This window comes from Xenopus tropicalis, chromosome 7, assembly GCF_000004195.4.
Source record: "Xenopus tropicalis strain Nigerian chromosome 7, UCB_Xtro_10.0, whole genome shotgun sequence".
In the NCBI taxonomy this organism is placed as follows: Eukaryota; Metazoa; Chordata; class Amphibia; order Anura; family Pipidae; genus Xenopus; species Xenopus tropicalis.
Genome location: NC_030683.2, coordinates 111038272 through 111063416, shown reverse-complemented (window position 1 = coordinate 111063416; position 25145 = coordinate 111038272). Strand labels below are relative to the sequence as shown.

Sequence of the window (25145 nt, the reverse complement as noted above, 5' to 3'; positions counted from 1 at the left end):
GACTCGCCGACATGCCATACACGCACCGATTATCGTACGAAACGAGGTTTCGTACGATAATATCGGTGCGTGTATGGCCACCTTAAGGCTAATGTCCTACAGAGTGATCTCTGCTACTGTGGGTGACTAACCACTTCAAAATGCCTTTCCACCAGCAACATTAGGAATCACTGTATTGCTTTGGCTTTCTGAAGTCTTGCAAAAACAATGCGTAGGCCTTTCCACTGGCGACTCCTATTGTTGCTGGTTGCAGAGATCTATCATGGGCGACTAACTTGCTCTGTGGGACATTAGCCTAAAGATGGCCAGCCAAACAAGCGTATCTTTCCCCAAGATGCCCACCTGGAGAGTGATATTGGGCTGATCAGATCGTTTGGCTCTACGTCCAAATGATCAGGTCACATTGACGTAGAAACAGGAAAATCAAGACAGCACAATTGACACATCAGTCAGGTAGATACATTCGTTAAGAATTGACTACATCTTTGCTTTCTTAAGCAAGATCTGCCCAATAAGACTTGTTAGAGCTGACTGGCCATTGATCATAGGCCAGCAACACTGTGTAGTATACCAGTCATGACCGAAAACTGAATCAGTGCAATTTGCTCATCTATATATGGCCAAGCTGTACAATATCCAGTGGGGATTTCAGTTCAGATTTACTGCCATCTCCAAAATCCATAGCAGTGGTAAGGCAGTAAGGCCAACACTTGCCAACCTGCCCAACTATATTGCTTCATCCTTCCCAAAAGTATTTACTCACATCTACAGCACATTTTGGGAAAGAACTGGCATACTGCAAGTAGTGCATACACAACTGGGTGCCAAAACATGGTACAAGAGTACAATTTAACTCACTGTTCGTGTGAGGGAATACACATGCCTATGGCCATTTATAGCCTGGAGATGGGCAGATATTATTCCTCAGCTAAACAGAAGCAGACGAGTATTGCAATATGAGTAACAGAGGAGCGTGCTTACCTGCTCTGTGTAAGTAAGGAAGAGCGCCATGCTGATCATCTCAAGTAGGAATATAATAAGAAGAATCACAAAGAACTATGGAGAAAAACATATTTATTTTGATTATTGGAGATTGAGGAACTGACAACACAGCTGAAGACAGGGAGTTGAGGCTTCTTCAGTTTCACTTCCAACATTCTGATCTATATATAATGATATATCTGTTCCCTGGTTTCTATACATTGTGGCTAAACGATCAAATTAAAAAGGCGACTGTATGGGCCATTGGACCAAGGACTACATCAACGATCCAATGCGGTCCTCGATCCCACAGGAAAATAAAACCTGCCGATCGAGATCTGGCCAATTTTAGGCCAGATATCGGTTGGGTGCCCATGCATGGACAGATAAGCTGCTGATTCAGTCTAAAGGACGCGAAACGGGAGCTGAAATCTGCCTGTGTATGGAAACCTCAAAGGTGGCCACACACGTTCAGATCTTAGTTGTCTTCTAACGAACATTTGGATATCGATCGTACGCTTAAATTCAGTAAACTAAAACTAACATTTAGACTGAAATTGTAGGGTAAAGCCCTAAAAATCGGTGGATCGGTGGATGTTCCAAACATAAAATAATTGCCAAACAACAATTGTATGAAAGCGACTTCCTGGAAATGCCAAGGATATCGGCAGATACACAATACGTGAGCAGATTTTATCGCTATCCGACCATAATTTTCTAACCTGTCCAATCGACTAAACGACCGATCGCCAGGGTACAAAAATTATTGGGGCGATAATTTGGAGCCCACACACTGTATGAACATTGCACAAAACTATGTTCCGTAAGATTATATCAGTACGTGTAAGGTCAGCTTTAGGCTCCCTATATAAAGTCATGGTACAGAAGCGTTCCATAACCCTATGATTAAGTACCTTCCAGGTACAAAATGCATCAGGCATACAGTATGTTATCGATGAACCAATAAAGCTTTTGATTTAAGCATTGGCACTTTATTCTTTGTATGTTACAATGCAATGGTACCTAAACCAAGGCTTACCGTCAGCAGCAGGCATCGGTGTTCAGTCACAGCCCCCAGGCAACCAATGAAGCCCACCACCATGATGATAGAGCCAGTCACCATGAAGAGACTGGCTGCTGACAATGAGGGAAAAGAGACAGAGAGGGTGGCAAACTTCCCTTGGGTGACGGCCAACCACACTCCAACCCCAAGGATGCCACATCCTCCCAGCTGCAGGAAGAACAGAAATAAAAATGCATATATAAGACATTCCAGCACTGCTCCAGTCCCTACTTTCCCTGAGTCGTTGGTAGCAGCTAAAACTTTAGCAAACTCTATGTTCTCTCCTCTGCAGCAACATAAATAATGCAAAGCCTATCACGCTGTGCAGACCTAGGAATACAGTGTTATCCATGTGGTTTCACTTACATGTTGACTCTGAAGGTCTCTCATGAAAACTATATTTAGGAAAGGACAGATAGGAGGTCGGCTAAAGGAATATTTTCTGTTCCGCAAAATAAATTGGCTGCACCTCTGAATCTGATACAGCCAGAAAATATCCTCTTATCTGTAACTGTGGCAAATCTAACAATATGTTTCACTGATCATATATCCTTCTGCAGAAGCTTCAGCCAAGCTTATGCCATGTCTATATCCTACCCCTGGCCTTTAAAAGCTTAGCAGAACTTTATAGTCAAAAATGTGACCCTTTTAGCGTATATCAAGATTAAAGACAGGTTAAAGTTCTATCACGGCTATCCTGTTAAGGTTCCAGGAGGATGTCTCTCTAATCAATTGTCTCTCTAGTCTTTCCTAAGATCCATGCCCTATCCTAGCATAATGGCACCATAATGGTTTTGATTCATGGGCTATAGCTTTAAGCTACATAGGTTGAAAGAAAAAAAATTACCGAATCACCTAATGCCATTAGGAAATCCATCCATTCAACACAATGGCAAAAGAGAATCTCACCCAAAACAGAAGAAAGAAATTAACCTAGCTAGGTAGCCTTACTGGCATTGAGCTCCTATATCTCCAGGTTTAAAAATGGGACCAGTCGAAAGACTTTCAAGCAACCTATGGGCATTGCTATAAAGCAAGCACGTGTCTAACTAAACATACTTGGCTGAGCAGCCTATTGCCATAAGCCTTTCTATAACGTAAGCAATGACGTTATGGGTGCTTGTTTCTGCTGCCTGCCCAAGTACAAGCCCCTGATACTGATATAACTAGCCCTTAATGCATGATAACTGTATTATGGTGGCAAAATTATACACCTTAGTGAACACAGCTTAATTTTTACTGGGCTTTAGCAGTTCCCAAATATCAAAAACAATAATAGAAAGAGAAACTAAATTTCGGATGAACTTTTCTAAAAGTTTGCATCATGCTTTATAAAAACTAAGACCATATATATGCACCTATGAAATTCCCCCATGGTACTCACCCAGAATATAAGATTAAAGATGAACATGGTGATCTTGATGCAGAGCAGGCAACCTCGTGTCATACTCATCTTCTTTAGCTCTAGAAGCAAAAGAAACGATAGATCCAGGTACAGGACAATAACTCTGTTCTCCTTCCTGGTCTCCCCATCTGGCAATTCTTCTGGATTTGTCTGAGTCCCACTAAAGGAGGAGCTGCCTCCAACCCCCCATCTCCCGCTGTATACACCCTTCCACCGAGAGCGCCGGCCCCGCGGAGGAGAGCTCTGGCTGTAGCTCGGGTCGTCGCTACTGGAAGTTTGCATTTTGTGCAAAGTCTCTTTTTTCTGTAGATACTCAATTGGTCTTCTTCTAGATGTGCACCACCTTGCCTAATCCTCTGCCTTAAAGCAGAGAGTGGGTCCTATCCTTAACTCTCAGCTCAATTCCTAATCATGATAGGGACCAAAATGGAATGGACTGCTAGAGAACTATTAACAAAATGTCCTAGGCAATCAGGTCAGAGACTGCCTTGAAGTCCACATGTCAAATAAAATATGGAAAATGAACTTGCAAATAAAATCTAAAGAAGCACATGCAGCATCTAATTTTGAAGGAGCAAATTGAAATCATTAATGGGTTTTGATCTCCATCAAATCTCTACTGATGTCTGATGGCAACAAACCTACACTAATTAGAGAAATAGGCTTAGCATAGCCTGCGGCTCGTTCTCTAGGGGTTTCCAAATCTCAAGATGTACAAATGTTACAACAGTATATAATGTTAGGGGAAAAAAGAATGAATTCAATTAGTTTAAACTAATTACATAAAATCTCCAACCAGCTAAATGCGCCACCACACTGGAGCTACATTATCCTCCTAACTAAGTGGGCCCACCACTTGGAAAGCCACACAGGATATAGTGTGCACACCGCTAAACTCAATATTGATTTTTTTTTTTTTTACAATTCTGCTTTTTTTGTGATTAAATCAAGATCTTAATCAAAAGCCAAAAGTCATAGTGAAACCACAGACCTCTAATTCCAGCATGGGTAGCTGTAATTCGAATGCAAGGGGGGTTATGGCCTACCAAGATGGCATCATGACATTCTCAGTGAAAAAAGACAAGGCTTTAGGATACTAACCTTTGCGAAAAGGTTCCAGTGCTTTGAAATTGCAGTTTGTAGGGTTTAAAGCATAAAATACCCAAAGACATAATCTTAAATCACTAAAGTGGACTTTTAATCAGTAGAGAAGACCTCCTAATACAAAGCTACTTAACATTTAGAAATGCTTGAAGCTACAATAAAGAGCTATTGTAACACTGTGCCCATTGAGTCATATTTAATCACCCATCATTTTCAGAATGGGAAAGAGTCGAGTTACACAAGTAAAAAGCAAATCAGTGCCAGAGGGAACTCTACTATTACCCACCAAACGATATCTTAATACCTCTCATTATGATTCAGTAAATCAAGCTTTTCACTTCCACATCTACAAGGAACTGAATATTTAAACCCCCTATAAATATGCCTCTAGCAGCTACAGGGATTTGCTTCTCAGAGGGGGTCTCCGAACCAAGAGCCAAGAACAACTCTCACTCGGCCAAGTCTTCCACTGTGACATATTCCAGTGCCTAATCACAGAGTTCCTGTGTGCCAGGTTCCACGTTTCAGATTTCTCTTCAGCATAATAAGGGGAAAACAGCAAATAAACAATCACTTTCCCAGCAATATATCTTCTAGCCAGACACATACTGGGGTGGGTAAGGGAGCAAGGTAAAGCTGCAGCGAATATCCATGGAATGTCACTTTATATAGAACTATTGTGTCTGGCAAAGGCAGTACTATATTCAAGGTCTCCAACACTCTAAAAAAGATCTCCTAGTCCAGCCAAATTATTTCTCATTATATTCTTACAACTGAATCATCTTTACAAATGATATGGCTGCCGTACACATTCATTTCCATAGAGAAAAGTCACACTAACAACACTAAACTCGTACCCCTTGTCTCTCATTAAACTGAACAGAACATAGGAACATATTTCTATTTATTTAGCATGTGTAGCCCCTCTATGGACACAACAATCCGAGTAAGGAATGATTGCATTGGCTATGATGTGTCCCGTTCCATTTGGATGGGGACTATATAAGATGCCAAGGGAGCAGTTCTTAATGATGCAAGTAAATATATAACAAAAGGGACACAACATGGAAGAAAAGATGGAATAAGTAAGAATGAATAAGTGATGGAGGGGAGTATGTGTGTAAAAGGTATGGAGGCTTCCAATGATGGCAGCTTATGAGGGTTTAATTGTTCATCCACCCCTAAGTAGGTTTGATTAGTCCTTTAAATTTCCCATCCTTGTCTGTAGGAAAAAACTCTGTAGTTGGCTTAATTAATAATGCAAGACTAAGGAAGTCTATCGATTTCTATTTCTTCTCATAGGTTTTGTTTTACATCAGTTTAAGGGGGGGCATGTCCTTTCCTCTAGGATACTGTAGAAAGTCCTCCGTAAGTCTGATATAGATGGTCAGTTAGATGGTGTAGGTGCTCCCCTCAGGACACAATAAGCACCCCATGTACGATACACCAGGAACCCAAATATAACAGTTATCACTGGGAGACAGTGAGGCAAGTTAGCTCCTGGCTTCATCTTTCTGCTGTAGGATCTCAATGCTTCTTAGTAAAAGAAAGCCAGGACCCTCGGAATGAGCTGCAATAGGAAACGTAGAAGCTGAAGACATGAGCTGTCATGCACACAATCAGCACAAATCCTCTGAAACTCGAAGGACGAGGAGGCTTCTGCGCACAGAAATCTGCTTAGTTGGGTTCGATACAGAGCAGAGAGACGGCACAAAAGCAATAAATGAAATCCCTGGAAGATGGAACTGCAGAGAAGGTGTACCGCTAGCTCAGGCAGCAGGGAGAGATTATGCATCTAGGATAGCTGCTGTGCCATCACTGATTTTCCATCATTGTCTATTCTGCGCTCTCAGCACAAAATCACTTTCTCATTCCGAGAGTTTGCTCGCACAGACCCCCGGCTTCCTTGGCTAATCTTCTTCTCTGTGCATTTTATCATTAGATTCACGGACTCTTTTATTGCAAGCCAGAAGAGCAAGAGACTTGTGCAGAATTCCTTCTTACGCTAACAGTCCTCCTATGCTTGCTACATAATGAACCAGAGCTGCTACCTCCTGTTATTGGGACCTGCTCCTGACAAGGAACAGCATCAGTAAGAGAGCGCAGGATAGGAGAGGGTAGCAAGAGAGGGGTGTGAGAGAGGGACAGAGGGAATAGCAGAGAGGACAGAGCACAGGGCAAATCTAAAAGTGACAGATGGTAAAAGAAACGCAGCAGAGAGAGAGATGCAATAACATGCAGAAAGGAATAAAACATTTAATTACTTCCAAGATAGAGTAAGAGCACTGCTGATGGTGGGCTGGGGTGTCAGACTGCAATGCAGCACTGTGTACTTTTGACTGTTAAACAATCGCACAGCTGTAAGGTCAGCTGTCTGCGACTTGCACGTATGGAGAGGAATCGCGTGCAATATGAAGACGCCGCAATCTTTCAGCACAATTAATCTGCCATGCAGGAAGCTGAAAATATGTGAAAACCGTAGGATAGATCCGAAAAGGCCACCTGGGGATCTCTAACTGCCTGCTAGCCATTATTCATCTCATCCTCTAGCAGCCTGCCACTGTCAGGGGGTCCTGGGAGGGCTTCGGGAACAAGAATGGACTTGCTTCCAATTACAACATACTCAAAAGAATCCCACTAATAACTTACAACAATAGTTGGAGAGACACTGGGTTAATGTGCAAGATGACTACTACACATATCAGCTAGCTATTCATACTTTAGTTATGCTTGGATAACGTCTTGCCGGTTTGACCCATATGAGGTCGAGGGCCCAAAGAGAGAGATCTTTCCCATTCTTAACCATAGAAATTGGTAAAAAGGAAAAAAGCCTCATTAAAAGTGCCATAATGGCCCAATATGTGGTCAGAGATCAGCCACGTATCTACCAGACAAGGTCAAGGATCATACTGGTGTGTGGTTCTTTAATTATGATCCAATCCTTGGTGTGGGGGAACAAACAATCAGATCAGCTGTATTTGGATGGTGGGTGCCCAAATCAGACAGGGATCTGCTTGTGTGACAGTGTTTAGCTGTGGACCCTGCTGTAGTAACTTCAGTCTTGGGACAGAGCAAGGACCCCATAGGCTGAAGACAATACTGACATCATTGCTCCAGCCTATGGTCTTATCCCCAAAAACCCAGCATCACTGGTGCAGCAACCATGGCTGAAAAACCTGAATTCCTGTTTGTAAATCACTGAATTCTCACTCATGAGCAAAGTGATTGGTGCCACAGGCAAAACTACAAGTGTTGGACGCAGTGCTACAATAATGGAACAGTAGAGGCTTTATTAAAACATTTACATTGGCTGGAGATTCTCCAAAGCCTTCTATATTTATTAGATATTACTGCTTTTTAGTATTTAACAAGATAATCTACAGAATGAGCAGTCAGACATCTCCCCATGCCAGTAAATAGCTCAGCCTTACATGTATATTTACTTTCCCTCACAGACTGACCAATTCCCCCAATCCCTTTCCCCATGAGTGTTGGTATGTGAGTGAGGGAAGGCAGTAATGTGCATGAATGGAGGCAGTCAATAACACGGCAGACTGACGGGCAGGAATCCATGTTATGTTCATACCAGAGAGCTGCCTTGTGTGTCTGACCCACATCTGTTGGGCAAATGAGATTTCAGGCAGGTGTAGGCAGCAGAAGCTCCTTCATAGGGTGAAACCATTTTGGGGAAAGGGGGTGAGCACTTCATGCATGCATGGCAGCACTCTATTTGAGTTGCTCATCATTAGACCAGTTCTTTGCCCCCCCTGATGCCAGCTGGTCTGTCTCTGCCATTAAATCTGGTCATATAAGTTGGTGATTCAGTCCCTCCAGTTGGCAGCTTGTTGGTCCATTTATGGGGACCTCCCAACCACCTGCCTGACAGATATCTGGCTGAATACCAAGTAGGTATCTAAACCAATGCAGGCTGCAGCAGGCATCTTAATGAATTGCCAATAAGCCCAGCAGGATGTGTTTTTATATTGTGCCCAGTGACGTGGCAATGCTAGGACACAGGTAATCTTAACACCCACCCCAACCAGAATAGGGGGGAAATAATTCTCTCTCTATATAAGTGTAATCGGTTTCTCCACAGCAGGTGTTTTCCTCTAATATCTAAACAGAATCATTGTGAAGGGAAAATTTTCCACAATATCATTTTTTCCTAAGGTGCCCACAGGACATAAAGTCTCTGGCACAGGAAACCAGCTGTGCATGATGTATTGGGAGGAATGAACTAAAGGTACCCCACCCATTCCTGCCCAAAATTAGAAGCCAGCTCAGATGACAACTCCAATAACTTAGCTGGTAATTGGGTGGGGGGGTTGGAACTGCTGCTGGAAGAGAGGTAACGCCTGCGAAGCACACCCAGGGGTTCTTGTGCCGCAGGCTGTGCTGGCTTCCCCTAAGCTCTGCTCTTTTTCCGCTTTATTCCATTTTAGGCAGCCATGTGCAGGTTTATTAAAGGGAACAAGTGTTTGGCAGAAAATGCATGTCCAGCGCTTACTCTTGTGCTCCCCCTGGTGGAAGGACCAGTGAAATGTCATGAGGGAGGCCGTACTCACAGATCTACAGCATGTAATCCCAGCATCATCAGTAATGTTAATTCCATCATGTTTAGTAACATTCACATGTCAATGTATTTTGTTTACTATAAGTAAATGTCTATTTGCAGTTTGAAGTGGGGCCCACAAAAATCATCATGCCCTGCACGGCTCTGCTGTGGGTCCAGCTTTGACCTTTCTATGGAAGTCCTACATGTTATTCCCCCTTATCTCAATTTGGCACTTGGCCATCTGCCAAAAACTGCAGGTACCTTGTATTTAGTATAGGAAATTGGTTTTCACCCCAACCTGGGTTAGGCTTTCAGATGTATCTAAGGGAAATGAATAGGTATTCTCCCCAAGCTTCACTCTAACTGGTCTTCAGACTGGCTCCCCCTGACACTGTTCCAAGTCCCACAGTCAGGCAATTGCTGCTATATGGACTTTTTCCTCTTCTGGGAAGCTCTAAACTCTACCAGGTAAGTAGAATAGGCAAACAGTTTTGGCTGAGGCATTTTTTGAAGACAAACAGGCTCACACTGTATTGCAGGATGCTCCTTCTAATCAAGTCGGGAACAAGATGCTATCTCTATCAGCCTTGTACGAGTGACAGCCCCTAACACATTCATTATAGGCGACAAGGAGAATTTATGAAATTGTAATCGGTTGCTGCATTATGAGTGGGAAATGTTCCGAGCTGCTGTGTCAGATAAGCGAGGCCTGGGAGCAGCACAATATGTATGTATGTATATACACACGCACAAACACAATTATCTCTAACAAAACAGCACTGTCCGGGAGCCCAGAGCCAAAAAACTCTGACTGTAAAATTATTATTTTTTTCTCCAGCACTTGAAGAAAAACGAATTCTAAGATAAACACCAAAAGTCAGGAAGTGGTGGGTTTTATACAACAGAGAACAAAGCTGAACCCCCCCAACCATCTGTTACCAAGAGCAGGAAATTCTTGGGCTGACTAATAGAAAACAATGTATAGGAATGTATCAGAGACCCTAAATGGCTGTGAGCTGACGCCAAAGTGTATCCAGGCTCCATCTATGGGTCAATCACAAGTTGCCAGAGGGAAAGTCCACTGACCACTGGTTACCTCTACAAGATTTCTAAGGGAATAGTTATCAAAGGATAAATATGTCCCTAAAATAAAGAGCAGTGTAATTTCACTAAAATAGTTACTTTTTGATAAGTAGGGAGTTAGTTGAGGTCAATACAGACTTATGAAGTATAGCTACCATATGCTAAGCCAATAAATCCCATACAAGTGAACAGAGACCTGTAAACTTTCCTCAAAATAACTATGTTGAGCTCTGTTTTTGCCTGTAGACTAATGGCTTACATCAAGGGCAAGAACCTTTCTTCCACTCTGCTCTTTTCATTAAAGACCCCCCCCCTCCCCAACCAACAGGGCCATATTGGCAATAGTAGAACTTTATCTGCATATACTATATATTTTATAATTTAGCTAACCTAAAAGAAGATCCAGCAGCGGAGATCAGTTACTCTGTACAACGTAAACAGCACTAAAATCAGTTTTTGGTGCAGAACAATGTTTTTCCCAGTACGCTATGGGTGTGCAAGATGGACCCTCAACGCCACAGACACTTGAAATGCACCCAGTACTAGAGGAAAGGGTATTTATGCCAGCATTTCAAAAAATCTTGGGACTGCAGGATGGGCACTGAGGCTACTGCAGTTGCCTGCCTGGAGCAAAACTGACTTGAATAGGCTATTTTCTGCTCTGCACCATGGCAGTAACTCAGAGGGGTAACTGATGGTGCACATTACAGTAATGGAGACTGCCCAGCTTCCTGATGTTTTGTGAGAAACAATGACTCGGAAGAAAGCTGCCAATGAGGAAGGCAAGAGTTGCACGGAGGGTTAAACATTACATAGCATTACCAGGTGGCATTGAGGGCCCACTCAGCAGTACTATGCTCTAGTACTAATAAAAGAACAAGTTCATGGCTTTAGTTGCCCTTTAAACTGCATTTTATGTTGCATTCCTTCTCGTCAAGATCTCAGACCACAGGTCCATGACCATTCGTCTAAAGCTGCAAAGTCATCAGTCATTTCTTCATTCCTTCTGGGGTCAGAACCCCAATACAAATCTCTGTAATGTCAGCAAAGAGGCATTCTAGCGGGCACGTTCTTAAAGGGCTAGATTACCAAAAATGCAAGTTCCTGAACTGCTGCTATCTGGTTGCACTGGGAAGGGCCCCAATGAACACTTGTGCAATTAGCACTATGGCATAGAGCTACTGCGCACTTTCCTACCAGAAACTCTATAGCCGGAGTGTGCAAGGTGCAATTTAGGATGCAGTATGCCATGGGGCTTTATACATGAAGTTGCCCTTGCTTGTCCTTTAAGAAGAAATCATTATAAGACAAACCCCCTTTCATACAAAGCAAATAATTTCCCTGTATGTAAATGTGCATCTCTCACTGCCTGCGACTGATATATTAATAATAATAATAACAGTTTTGCAGTGAAAATTACAGTGTCTCAGAGAACGGAATGTCCCTTTTATCTGATTTCTGGCAGCCGAGAGCCGTTTTCTTCAACTAAATGCTGAATCTGAAATTAATTGAGAAAAAAAGAGAAGCAATGAGAGAGGAAACTTTCCCTGCTGGCTGAGCACAGCTTCTGGCGTCAAGGTTGTGTCCCTAAATCAGCCAGAGCGCAGTCTGTCGTGTGCATGTGACCGGAGGGGTCAGGGAGGGACCCAGGGGGGAAGGTAATTGGCAGAGGGGTAATGATGAGCCGCCGGCGCTGATCCGCTTGCAATTCTGGGGCTGCTTTAGAGGATGTGCAAGGGTCACTGGTGCAGTAAATTACAGACAATAAGAGCTGCTTGTATTAAAGGAGAAGGAAAGGTAAAAACTAAGTAAGCTTTATCAGAAAGGTCTATGTAAATACAGCCATAAGCACTCACAGAAACGCTGCACTGAGTCCTCTATCAAAAGAAACAGGATTTGTTGTCTCTTTGTTTTCCTGTGCCAGAGACACACAGCTCTCTTCTCTCTGCGTAATGATGCACCCACCACGTGACGTCATTGAGAAAATTCTAAATGAATAGACGCTAAGGACCTGGGTTTAATGCTCAAATATAGGACCTTTCTTGCACCCTAGTTACGCCACTGGCTGGAACAGCAGGAAAGATGAACTTTGGTGTGGGTATTCTACTTGTACAAGTATAGGTGAGGGAAAACTCAATCTATCCATTTCTGCATTAATCATACTGGCATGTCTGGAATTAATGGACTGCTCATTGGCCATTTCTATAGTGGTCTTACTGGCATATCTGGGGTTAAAATGCTGATTTCTGTAGTAATTATACTGGCATGTCTGGGGTTAATATACTCATCCATTTTTGTAGTGATTATACTGGCATGTCTGGGGTGTCAAAGTGGGTGTGGTTCAAACATTTTCACCAGGCTATGCACAGCAGATCTTTGTCTCTCTTTCTATTTTTCAAAAATGGGGAAGGTATAAAGCAATAATATGTAGCTTGTGATATCTTGGCCGCATACTCCAGCCCCTCTAGCTAGCTTCCTTTTCGTACCACACACCCCAGCAGCGTAAAATACACTCAACGGCCTGTGTCACACCCTTCCTGTCCCTACTACATAGCAATAGAGATAAGAGACAGCCTGGTCAGTAGTGGGCTCGCTGCTAATATCCCATTGCGCTGTATATTAGAATAACATGGAGCGTATTTTAGCTCCCCATATGCTTAGTCACTGAGGCATATATCCACCAGAGCTAAATTTGCTACTAATCTGCAGCAATTTCTGTATTTAAACTACCTTAGACCAACGTGGGAAAATAAATAATGTGGTCAGGTTTGTGGGGCAGAAAGGAAGGAAATCGCTGATTGTGACTGAGTCATACACGGGGCCACACACCAACAAGCGCACCCACTTGTATATTAATCACAGACGCATTCATTGGCCTGTATAAATAAAAGAAAGAGCCGGCTTCTGTTTGTAACAATAACAGAGCCCATATTAAAGGGATATCATCTGAAAATGTCCCCTTTTATTAAAAATATATATTTACATTTAATGGCAGTTGACAGATTTTCTATTCAAACCCAAACAGGTCCAGCTCTGATATAATTACAATAGAGTTGTTTCCTTTTCCTCGCTAAGCTTTCCTTTATCAGTGCCTCTGCTGATTAATTTTGATAGGAGCTCGGCAGATCTCGGGCCACTTTGGCCTGAACCCTCTGTAAGTATCTTAGCCATAAAGCATGGCAGGACGGCTGCAGTGTGGGAGAAAGGAAGGACAAATAACTGCTAAATACTGTATGGCACAGCACTCTTACTGACAGATCCTCTCTTTAAATCCTAAAGGATATCAGTCATTCCCTTTAAAAACATAATCCTGGTTTGTTACTAAAAGCAGAGCACTTGCAGTCTCAGAAAGAAACCTGTATGGATGATTGGGTTCTAAAACTGCTGTACATGAAAGGCACTGAATTATAGACTTAGCTGCACAGAGGGCAAGCATACTGTACACACTCAACTACAGGCACGGCTGTGATGGGACCTGGACCCCTCAAATCAGCTGCTTTGGGGTGTCCCTGGGGCTGTCTTTGACAAAATTATTAATTATTTGATTTGCAAGGAATGGAAAATCCTCTTTCATGCTGCTGGAGAGAGTAAATGCCTAGAACTGTATCGTGACATATTAGAGAAGAGTCGTCGCTTACCCACTGACACTATGCCCCCTTTGTATGACTTCACTACCGAACAAACTGTCAGATTGGTAGTACCCATCAGAGATGACACTCACCTACTGGCCACTCCTGCCACATCAGTAGCACTACCGCGGCACCATAACCTAGACCATGGACCAAGTAGCTAGAATGGAGAAAAACAGTATCACTTACTCTCCTTTCTTGGGCATTACAATTCCTAAGACTGCTTCTGAGACAGCAGAGAAAAATACAGCAGCCTGCTGTAAGTGCCATTAGCCTAACCCAGCCCTAACAATAACAGACACAGCATACAGGGTAGTGATGTGCGGCCCGACCCATTAACCCACGGGTTCGGCCCGACCTCGGCACATCACTTGTGGGTTGCAGGCAGGTTCAGGTTGAGCTGACCACCTCCCTGCCCGCAACCTAACACTGCCGGCTGCCTCTTTGGGCTTCTGTATTTAGAGGGGGGTCGTGGGTATCGGGTCGGCCCGCACATCATTAACACCTACAAGTTAGAAAACAGAAGCAAAGATTTCATTGGTCCCTATAGGCAACCTTACCGGTGATGTTGGCTTACACACTATGATAAACATGCCCCTAAGAGTGCCCTTGCTACACAAAATTTACTGGTGCTTTTAAAGATGTTCTGGGAAACACTTTGAAAGATGCCAATAAAAATAAAGGGATCCATTCATGGGCCAATTAAAGTTTACAGATGTAGGAGTATTGGTGAGTTAGCCATTCAGCCATAGATCCAGGAATATCTAGAGCAAATGTTTTCACACCAAAACCTACCTAAACTGGCCTTAAGGTTGGGCTTTCTAGGATATCTACAAGAATAAATATCCATTTCCAACAATGCTTACCCAAACTTTCACACTGCTCCAAACCTCGATTTAGAAACCAGTGAGCTTGAGGGACACATGTTGGACATCAAAGGTAATTGATGGGTCCATCTGCACTTGGCCCAGATTTGAGGAACCAATAGCCATACACCTTGACCTGCACCATGACTTTTTACCTGCTCACACTTGCTACCTCACTTAAGTCTTAATTTTATCTGCTAATTGACCCAATAGCACCAGCCCAGAAACACTCAAACGACATCGTTATAAAAACAGAAGTGCTGTTATCCGAAGGTGGCATGGGAAGTGAGGAATCCTGCTTTGAAGGAAGAGGAGCTAAATATTTTAGTAGATCTCAGCCCATGACCAGAGTCAGACTGGGCCGCGGGACTACCCAATGGGCCCCAGACCCACTCCCCTGCCTGCGTTGCCCTATCAAGATTCGGAGATTATTATCAATTCGCAGTTCCGGTGGGCCACTGCTGTCCCAGTTCGATGCTTATAACTCCCCAATACCCACTCAAATATTCTGCTTTTAAAATATACATCAAACTCTCCTAGTCTATAGAATGGTAGTTTCTCAGCAGAGATCAAAGATTTTGCACAGTTGGTTTGAAGGCAGAAATGTGCTGAATGCTTGTGCTATGAGTGAGGAGAGATGAGCAGAGAGAAGCCAGCGACAGACTCGCACAAATCCCTAACTCTGTACAACTGCTGACACCTCAGAGCAGATCGGACAGCAGAACAATAGCCCAGTGACATGACTGACTGCACTCACTTCCCTACCCATTGCGCTCTGCATCCTGTGTTCTGCATGACTCCCACTTCTGTTCCTTTGTCCAGGGCCCGGCGATAACCTTGTGCGCAGGGAGTGGCGGCGGGGGAGCGATGGTATCAGTGGCAGGGGAATTACGGCTTTCATTCAGGGGGACATGCACGTTGGGAAGGAAATATTTCCCATACTCAGGTGTATGATGTAGTAAAGCCATGTGTAACCATCGTGATGGCCAACAAGGGTTTGAGCTATAGTTACAATAAATATGCTAGGTATAGTAGATGATTAGTGATTAGGGATTATTTTACCAGGCATGAATTCAAAGAAAAATTCCGCATTTTGCCATTGGCAAATTGTTTTGCGGAATTTCACCAAAAAAAAAGGTGTGGTTGCGTCAAAATAGGCACGGTCACTTAAAGAAAGGGCACCGTCACGGCAAAATAGGTGCGGCCATGTTAAAAAGGGGCGCGGTTGCATAAAAAAAGTTGCGTGCCACCTGCATTTCACAAATTTTTTGCCATTTTGCTAGTTTTTCTGTAGTTTTGCGAGTTTTTTAGCGAAGTAAAATGGGACAGATTCGCTCATCACTATAGATGATATTGAAAACTTACATAAGGACATCAAGTTCAACCTCTAGTTCAAATGAGACTTGCATTAATTCTAAGTGACCGAGCTCTATTAAGATCTCATATTTGCCCTGCAGAAGTAAAAACTTGTTTTTTACCACCACAAAAGGGCAATACCTAAATCATGGTTGTACTAAAAGTTTATTATAGACCCAAGAATTTTCTCATTTGCTAAAAAGGCATCCAACCCTTTCTTGAAGTTATCTAATATATCCACCAGCACAATTCTATAACTTCCCAGCTTTCACTGTAAAAAGCCCTTTTCTCACCTTTAGATGGAATCTCCTTACTTCTAAGTTCAAAGCATGCCCTTGTGTCCTCTAGGATCTATCAGGGATATGGTATCTACCAGGCATATGGCGTCCATGTTTAAATAACTCTGGAGTGGGTGGGGCTAGAAGCCAAAATGAAATGGAGGGGTTGTCAAATTATTAGGCACCTGTCACAAGGGTCGTCTGACATTCCTCACCCCTTTTGTACAAGCAATATCTGGTTCTCTTTAACATCCCTGTGGTTCTTCCAAGATGGTGGCAACATCCCTTCAGCCCACAGGAACATCAATACCGGCATAATGTGCCATGGCTTAATGTCATCCCGCCAGCATGTCATCTCACCAGTGCCACATTCCTGCTGCCTGACATTGATAAGGAGCGCCAGACAGGATCGACTAGACGACCGATATATAGTATAGCTTCTTCCTTGGTCTGGATATAAACCCCCCAAAAAAGGCCCTAAAAATTCTGCCCTGTGAACAGTGCACCTCTTTTATAACCAATGAACCAGCCCGGTGTAGTTGGCTTGGGAGCAATCACCACCATGTTCCCATGCAGGAGGCTGGAGCTGGGTGCTTGTGCCCCCCACAAACCCACATAAGGAATGCCTGGGAAATCAAGAAAAATGGCAGTGGATGTCAGGCTCTTACCATGGGCAAAGTGATCACTATAGTTGCCATGGCAACACTTGCAAACTTAAGATGATTAATGGGATGCTAAGCTGAACTGATTCTCCTGTTGCCCCGGCTCCTGGTCAGGGATTGGCAGTAACTGAGCCATAACAACACTGGGAATCGTGTATAAGAAGACGGGAAAGGGATCCCCTTGGGTCCCACACAGGACATGAAAAATAAACAATAACATTACTTTCTAGGTCTTGGAATAAACACACTAAATACCAGTGAAATGATAACACAGGTGCTTCTCCCCCAGAATCCTGTTAGTCAGCCATTTCTGCCTTCCCAGTAAGTGGCCTGGAACTGTAAGCTGTGTATTTAGCTGCAACTACTGGGCCCACGGAGAGCTGCCTGAGACTGTACGTGGGCGAAGAAATACATTACTTTCCACTAACAAAAAGAACTTGCATTAATTAAGCAAAGCAACTAACAGAGAAACGCAGTGCTAATTGGCATGCAGCAGACCATAGCAACCTATCAGCACTTAGCCTGGAGACATTTAGTGCAAATATTATTATAGCTGTAACCTTATCATAGGCTAAGGGGGCCCAGCCTGAAGGCCAGTTAGGGGGGGATTTGGGGTGAGTGCTTATTTGTGCCCTGGGTACCCCTGGAACTATAGCAGGGTGACTGTTACCCCAATGTTCCTATATATCTGTAACCTTGTTATGAGCTAAGGGGGCCCCGCCTGAAGGCCAATTAGGGGGGATTTGGGGTGAGTGCTTATCTTTGCCCTTGGAACCTCTGGAACTATAGCAAGGCGACTGTTACCCCAATGTTTCTGTAAATCTGTTATGAGCTAATGGGGCCCAGCCTGAAGGCTAGTTATGATGAGATTTGGGGTGAGTGCTTGTTTGTGCCCTGAGTACCTCTGGAATTATATCTGTAACCTTATTATAGGCTAAGGGGCCCAGTCCGAAGGCTAGTTAAGATAGCATTTGGGGTGTGTGCTTATCTGTGCCGTGGAAACCCTGAAGCCTAAATAGGCTATTTAGGATGAAATATGGGGTAAGTAATCATTTGTGCCTTGGGTGCCACTGGAACTATAGCAGGGTGACTGATAAATTATTTTTTCTATCTGTAACATTGTTATGGGCAACAGGGCCCAGCTTAAAGGTACAGTTAGGGTTTGGGTGACATTTAAGTTGAGTTTTTACTCTACTTTGAATGTCTCTGTAACCATAGGAGGGTGAATGTTATAGCAAAATTTTCTATATGAGATAAAAGGGGCCCTGACCAAAGGTTGGACTCCCAAGGTGTCCTGAACAGAACAAGTTTGAAAAAAGAGTTTTTGGTGTGGACCTCCTGTCCTCCTGAGTACATATGGACACCAGAGCCTCTCTGGGGCTCACCCAGGGTTGGAAGCCTCAAGGCAATATTTTGTCACTTGCAGAAATGAATTTGCTGATTACAGTAGCTGAGAAAGACAAACATAACAGATATAAAAGCTCTCATGACTCACTGGGTTACCAGGAATACTCTGGGAAAAGCTGTTTCAGCCAGTAACCTCATGACTATCATTGTTTAGGTTATACAATATACAGGAATTATCCCAATGGAACAAAAAGCTCTTGGCTGAAATGATAATAGAGAGAAAGTGCCCAATTTTCTTATTCTGATTCACCACTGAATCCCACTGCTCCTTGTGTGAATCTATATTTCTCACAGCAAGTTGTGACCTTCCTGACCCATCTGCTCATCATGGGACACAGACAAACCCAGAATCACAGATTCAGAAATAGAATGTAGAAAAACAAATATCTATCATTTGGTCAAGTTCATTCTTGCCAAGATACAGGTATGTGATCTATTATCTGGAATGCTTGGGGTGGGGTTCTGTATAAGGGGTACTTCTGTACAATAATGTTATTTAAAGCGCTCATTAGAAAAACCTTCTCTAAAAAACCCACTAGAATCCAATATGGATTCATGCAGTTTAGTCACCATCCAGGTACAGTTTTATTACAGGAAATTACAGGTATGGGAATCATTTAGGGTTGCAACCTTTTCTGGGAAAAATACCAGCCTTCCTATATATTTAACCTTAATAAATATTAATAACTTATTAGGCATCATTTTAACTGGACAGGTGGCAATCCTAGATCCTTTATCTGGAAACCTGTTATCCAGAAAGCTCAGAATTAATGAAAGTTCATCTCTCATAGACTCCATTTTAATCAAATTCAAATGTTTAAACATTATTTCCTTCTGGATAATGGGTTTCTGGATAAGGGATCCCATACCTGTGCTAGACGTGTTCAAAGAGTTTCCTGCACTTGTGCCAAATGGGTTGGGGCCTGTGCCTATAGCAGCATCAGATGTAAAAGGAACAAGATGAAAATGATTAAAATGGAAATATTTTACATTACTCCGCCCCCTGTCAATCACAGACCACTATTTCTAGCTAAAGGGGAAGTTGTACAGTTACTTTTAGCTAGCTCTTCGGCCCAGGGAACAGTGGGTTGGAAAGCATACCATGTTGGCCTGTGTATGACCTGCAGGCCCGGACTGGCAATCTGTGGATCTGGGGCTACTGTAAGATGTCACAGATGGTCACTATGTAGTGGGCCTGTGGGGGGGCTGTTTGGGCCTCTGTTAACTTCTAATTTGAATCCCAGTCCAGAACTGATGACCACTACATTATCAGACTGGCTAGTCACAACCCAGCCTTCCTTATTAACTCCCATTGCCCCTCCTTTATTATCCTTGTCCCAGGTGGCAGTGAGCACCCAATTACCAGGGGCGGCAAAAAGCCCTTTGGTAACTTTAAAAGCCAAATTTTCATTTTTTTGCACTAGAGATGCTGCCCCCCCTCGACGCTACAGTTGTAAGCACAGAGCAGGAGGGGGGCATAACTGGCAGGTTCATAGCATTGGTAACTTAGTCCTTCAGACTAAGGCTGAGGGGTCTGGAGAAGTAGCAGGAGAACTCAGCCTGAAGGACAATTAGGGTGAGTTTTGTGGAGAAAGGCTATTTTCTCTTGTAAGCCACCTTTCCCTCACCCACAAGCCTGGCTAGAAGGACAATTAGGGTCAGGTTTTGGGTGAACAGTTATTTGTTGATATTCTCGGGACTGTGGTGGAATGGTTGACACACCGGTGACTTTCTACATCTGTTGCCTCACTTTTCATCTAAAGTTGGCCCGGGACAAAGACAGATGTGAACGTGACGTGAACCACTTAGAACCACTGCCTTAAGGTGGCCATACACGCACCGATATTATCGTACGAAACCTCGTTTCGTACGATAATCGGTGCGTGTATGGCATGTCAGCGAGCCGACCGATATCGCAGGAAGCTGCTGAAATCGGTCGGCTCGTCGATCGGCCAGGTTAGAAAATTTTGATCGGGCGCCATAGAAGGCGCCTGACCAAAATTCTCCCTTCAGAGCTGAATCGGCAGAAGGAGGTAGAAATCCTATTGTTTCTACCTCCTTACCTGCCGATTCAGCCCTGAATGGTGTGTGGCGGATCTGACGATGTTTCGTGCGACCGATGGTCGTACAAAACATCGTCAGATCGCCACGTGTATGGCCAGCTTTAGACTTACTACTAACACATAATGGATATAGTAATTTTGATGAATGAAATATTCATAGACAAGCAGACACATTAAGGTATAGCAACCGTTGAAAGTCTTGGAGTGTGCTTTATGGAAAGACCTTGGTACGTTGGGATGTTACATGGATTTCCATAGGAACGAGCTATAGCGTAATAGGATCCTATCTCAGAGCCGTTTCATTCATGGCATGAAAGTACAGGAAATAAATATCCAGGATCAGTTTCATTAGAAAGGTAAAGAAAACGTTGGTTAAAATCATTTCATCACTCAACAACTTCTTCCCATCATCTGTCCCTTATGGTCTCAGATATTTTTCTTTAAGATTAAGGAGCTTGAAAGGTAATTAGCTCAGTCCAAAGGCATTAGTGTCGGGCGGCTGAAGGCAGGCAGTAGCTGCACTCAGGGGACACTGCTTGCGCACAAGGTTTCCATCCCAATCTAAGTGATATCCGAAGGCAGAAATTGTGTGAGTGTCTTCCATAGCAGATGCACAGTCTTCCATTAATGCAAACTGCCGGTTGATCTGAGGCTCAGTATTTCTTCACCAGGTGAAAAATGTCAGTGGAGAATATGTCTACTGTAAGGGTGAAGACACACGGAGCTACAAGTAGCAGCAACTTAGCGTGGCTACTAAAATAGACAATGCTGATCCTTTACTGATAACTGTCTCTATGTGTGTTTTAGCAGAGGCAATTCTCAGTATTGTCTATGGCAGGGTATTTTCTGGTGTTAAGTAGCTATGAAAAAGTAGCTGCTACTAGTAGCTCTGTGTGTCTTCACCCTAAAATTAGCCTCAATTTGGTGCAAATGAGTGGTGGGTAACTCGTTGCCTTCTTCCTGCTGCCCAGGGTGGCACACTGGTATGATAGGCTACAACCTGCAGCGCATCTTGCTTTTTAGAGCTATGTGCTTTACCAGACAGTAACCTCACCAAATTAGCGGATTTCTGCTTAGTTTGGCCACATGCTGGCCAAATTAGCCCAGGGCCAATGATTGGATCCAACTTCTAGCCTATCAAGACCATGAAGAAATCAGACATATTTTTCAGGCTCAGACTGCACAATGTTACTGCAGTCCTCGCCCAATAGAATGTTTTGGCCACGTATCAGCAGGACAAGCACTCCTAAGGGCCCCTTACATGGGTCTAAGCTTTACTGGACCAGGTATGACTACCTTAGCTCATTCATGTAGAATACAGATGAATGAAAAAAACAGTGGACTTCCCCTTTAAATAATAATTAAATTTTTCTATGGTGCCTCAAAATAGATTTATTGGGTAAGATTCTAACTAGACATTCAGCTTTCCATGCTGGGTCCTTCCCATCTATTGTTTGTGCTCAGAGGGGGGTTTCTGGCTTTATTATTAGGAGTTGCTGACTTGTTCTGTACTAAGGTAATGGGACCCAGATGTGAGCCCGTCACTATTAAATGCAGGAGACTTGGCTACAATCCTTAGCGAACGGCACTTAGCAGAGGGGGTTGGACTGTCCTTCTGTTCTGGCATTCCTTACTAGGGGATAGCTATGTGCAAAATGCAAACGGACCCCTGATTTATTCTAAGAACACATTCTATATCCTGCTGGAGCAAATGGCAAGGAGGCATATTTTGTGTCTCTTAAGGAAAATAAATCACCCACTAACCAACAAGTATTTAACAGAATATAGTCATAAAGCCTTAGTGAGTGTGGGTAGCTTTTCATAGTCATGTGATTTTTAGCTCAGTCGTAACTGAAACGAGTCCAAGGATCAGTGGCCCTTGAAAAAATTAAAATTGATCACATTTTGCAACCTTTTTAAAAAAAGAATTCTATCTGGACAGAAAGGGGAGGGGCAGACATAAAAGGGGCGGTGCTTTTGTAAAGGGGCAGGACAGTAATATAAAAGGGGCATATCAGGTAGGGATTTGGTGGTTAGGGCAGGTGATAGAGAGTCAGGGGACTGAACAGCGGGGCAGAATGATGGGAAGTTACAAATTTACTGGCAAGGAAATACTGGTAGCTTTTTTGTGCAGCCTTTTGTCTCTATGGAGACTGTACTAATGCCTTTCACTGTTGCTGGAAAACCCCAAAATTCACAGGCTCAGAGGTATAAGCACCTATGTTTAAGGGCCCTTAATCTCTTTTCATCAGATAAGACACAGAGGAGTATTTTGTAGCTTATACAGGCATGGGAAGCCAGCTAGGCTGCTGGGAAATGTAGTTCCAAATCAGCTGTGCTAAGTGTTGCAGCAGAGCACAACAGATTTGCAGTGGCAGATTCCCTGGGGAATATGATGTGTGTATGGGAAGCTGCAGGGGAGACTTCTAACTACATTGTTTCCATAGTTTTAATAAACCACTTTCTGCAGAAAAATGCATCCCCTGGGGGTTCTATTCATTAGGATCCAATTGTGAAATTACAGGCAATATCTACATACACAATCTGTTTAAAGGTCAACTATTGCTTTCCCCACACACATCCTATTAAGTACAAAGAATAAAGGTCCCCATACACGGGCCGATTCTAGCTGCCAATATCTGTCCCTTAGACCGATTCGGCAGCTAATCGTCCCGTGTATGGGCACTACCGACGGGCCTTCCCAACTGATATCTGGCCTGAAATTGGCCAGATATTGATCAGGCAGGTTAAAAAATCTAGTCGGATCGGGGACCACATCGGCTCGTTGATGTGGTCCCCGAACCAACTGCCCCATTGCCACCAATATAATTCGATCGTTTGGCCCCAGGGCCAAACAATCAAATTTAGCCTACACGTTCCCCGATATCGCCCACCCATAGGTAGGGATATCGGGTGAAGATCCGCTCACATGGCGATCTCGCCAAGCGAGCAAATCTCAACGTGTATGGGGACCTTTAGAGAGAGATCAACTATTCTAGCTGTACTTGGGACTCTGCCGGTCAAGTGGCGCCCTCACAGTGGCCCTATAGGGATATCAGAATCACTGCTAGAGGTTGTCACCAACAAGAACCACAAACTGCATGGATTCTGGGAACTGTAGTTCATATGGTGCACAATTCATCAGGAAGAGGCTAGAGATTCTTCCCCAAAACATAAGCGAGCCCTGCCATAGCCATTTTTTGCACTTTGCACACTGTGCTCTGCTGGATAAATGAATAGAAAAGAAACTGTAGAATATTGTTGAGCTTATTCATAAAGCACAAAGCCAGAAGGGGCTGTGCCGGGGATTATTTACAAGGTGCAAGACCAGATAGCTAAAGCAGGACATAGGGAACCTTCATGAGAGGGCGCAGGTTACAGTATGCCAGGTGCAAAGAATGATGAGTACCAGTTGTGTGACCCCGGCATAAATGTTCCCCAATGAGATATCTCTCTTTTTCCACATATGCCACTTTATTAGAATTGGCATTAGGACAGTGTGAGGCTGATAAAGGCACTGGAAAGGGAGGGAGATAAAGCCTCTCATTTAATGCAGCTTCAAGCACAGATATAAAAGTAAAGGGAAAGAAAGGGGGGGCTTGGACAGGCATCACAGACACCTCTATTAGTCAGATCCCTGGGGCACAGAGCGAAGCAGGAAATATGCAGAGCTCAGAGGTGAGGCAGACACACAGCACACGTTCAGGCTCCACCAGGCCTGGCCAAGGGAGTCACCGTTGCCAGCACGTGTGTGCAATAAAGGGATGAAGGTGGGGGTCTATTCATGTGAAATCCAGATGTTCCCTAAACACACCAAGCAGCAGAATCATGCAGCACAACATACAGCTTTCCATACAGACACCCTAAACATTGCTTTAAGGCTCTCATTAAGGTGACGGACAGCCTGGGCCTATTTAGGTGGTTTGGGGTAAAACTACCTGCACCCCTGAAAGTTAGGGTAAACACTAAACTCAAACCAAGGGTTGGTACTTTTCAATGTAAAATGCACCAAAGATCTTAAATCTTCACAAGGACCAAATAAAATTCCAATATAATCCAGACGCCCAGACCCATATAGACAGATTATTAGATATGCCGCCTAGTATACAGGAGAGTTTGGAAAGTTCTGCACTAAAGGTAGAACTCTTTTCTGCAACACATTTTCTTTATTTTTTTTTATTCTGACTCTAGAAACAATGTAGCAGTCAGTCAGTCTTCCTGCTCTATACATGGCTATATATGGCTAATAGACGCAATTAGTGCAAATCTGGTTCCAATAACTACAGCCTGTTGTGTGAGCACAGGGAATAGTTCATGTTCTGAAGAGGCTACTTAGCCAGCTCAGCATCTAAAAAACGCCACCAGTGGTGTAATTAAACAATACAAGCCTTACAGCAAACTTTCAAATTTATAAACATTGGTGCCTTACTGAGCCCCCCTAGTAGTCGCTTCTTGTATAGTCACTATCCTGAGCACCACTGTATTTTAGGGAACAAAAGTTGGCCACAGTAATTGACACATATACACAAAGGATGACCAGCTTGGCAGACATGATGAGACCACCCCTTCCCCAAGTGGAAGACCACAGATGAAGAGACGTTTAAAAATGGTGGTAACCTATAGCAACCAATCAGATGCTTTTAGAGTTTTGAGAGTAAATACTGCCTACTGATTGGTCACTCCTGGTTACTAG

General features: G+C 43.5%; 1 protein-coding gene across 2 annotated transcripts in view; it reads right to left on the bottom strand.

Moving 5' to 3' along the window:
• Positions 1-25145, bottom strand: part of tspan4 (tetraspanin 4) — a 42815-nt gene that overhangs the window by 7847 nt on the left and 9823 nt on the right. The window contains exons 2-4 of one of the 2 annotated variants that reach the window (XM_012966569.3): positions 3429-3508; positions 2021-2212; positions 982-1056 (exon numbers count right to left, since the gene is read on the bottom strand). In XM_012966569.3, the coding sequence (XP_012822023.1) occupies positions 982-1056; positions 2021-2212; positions 3429-3497 (336 nt within the window). In that variant the 5' untranslated portion in view covers positions 3498-3508. 2 annotated transcript variants of the gene reach the window in all.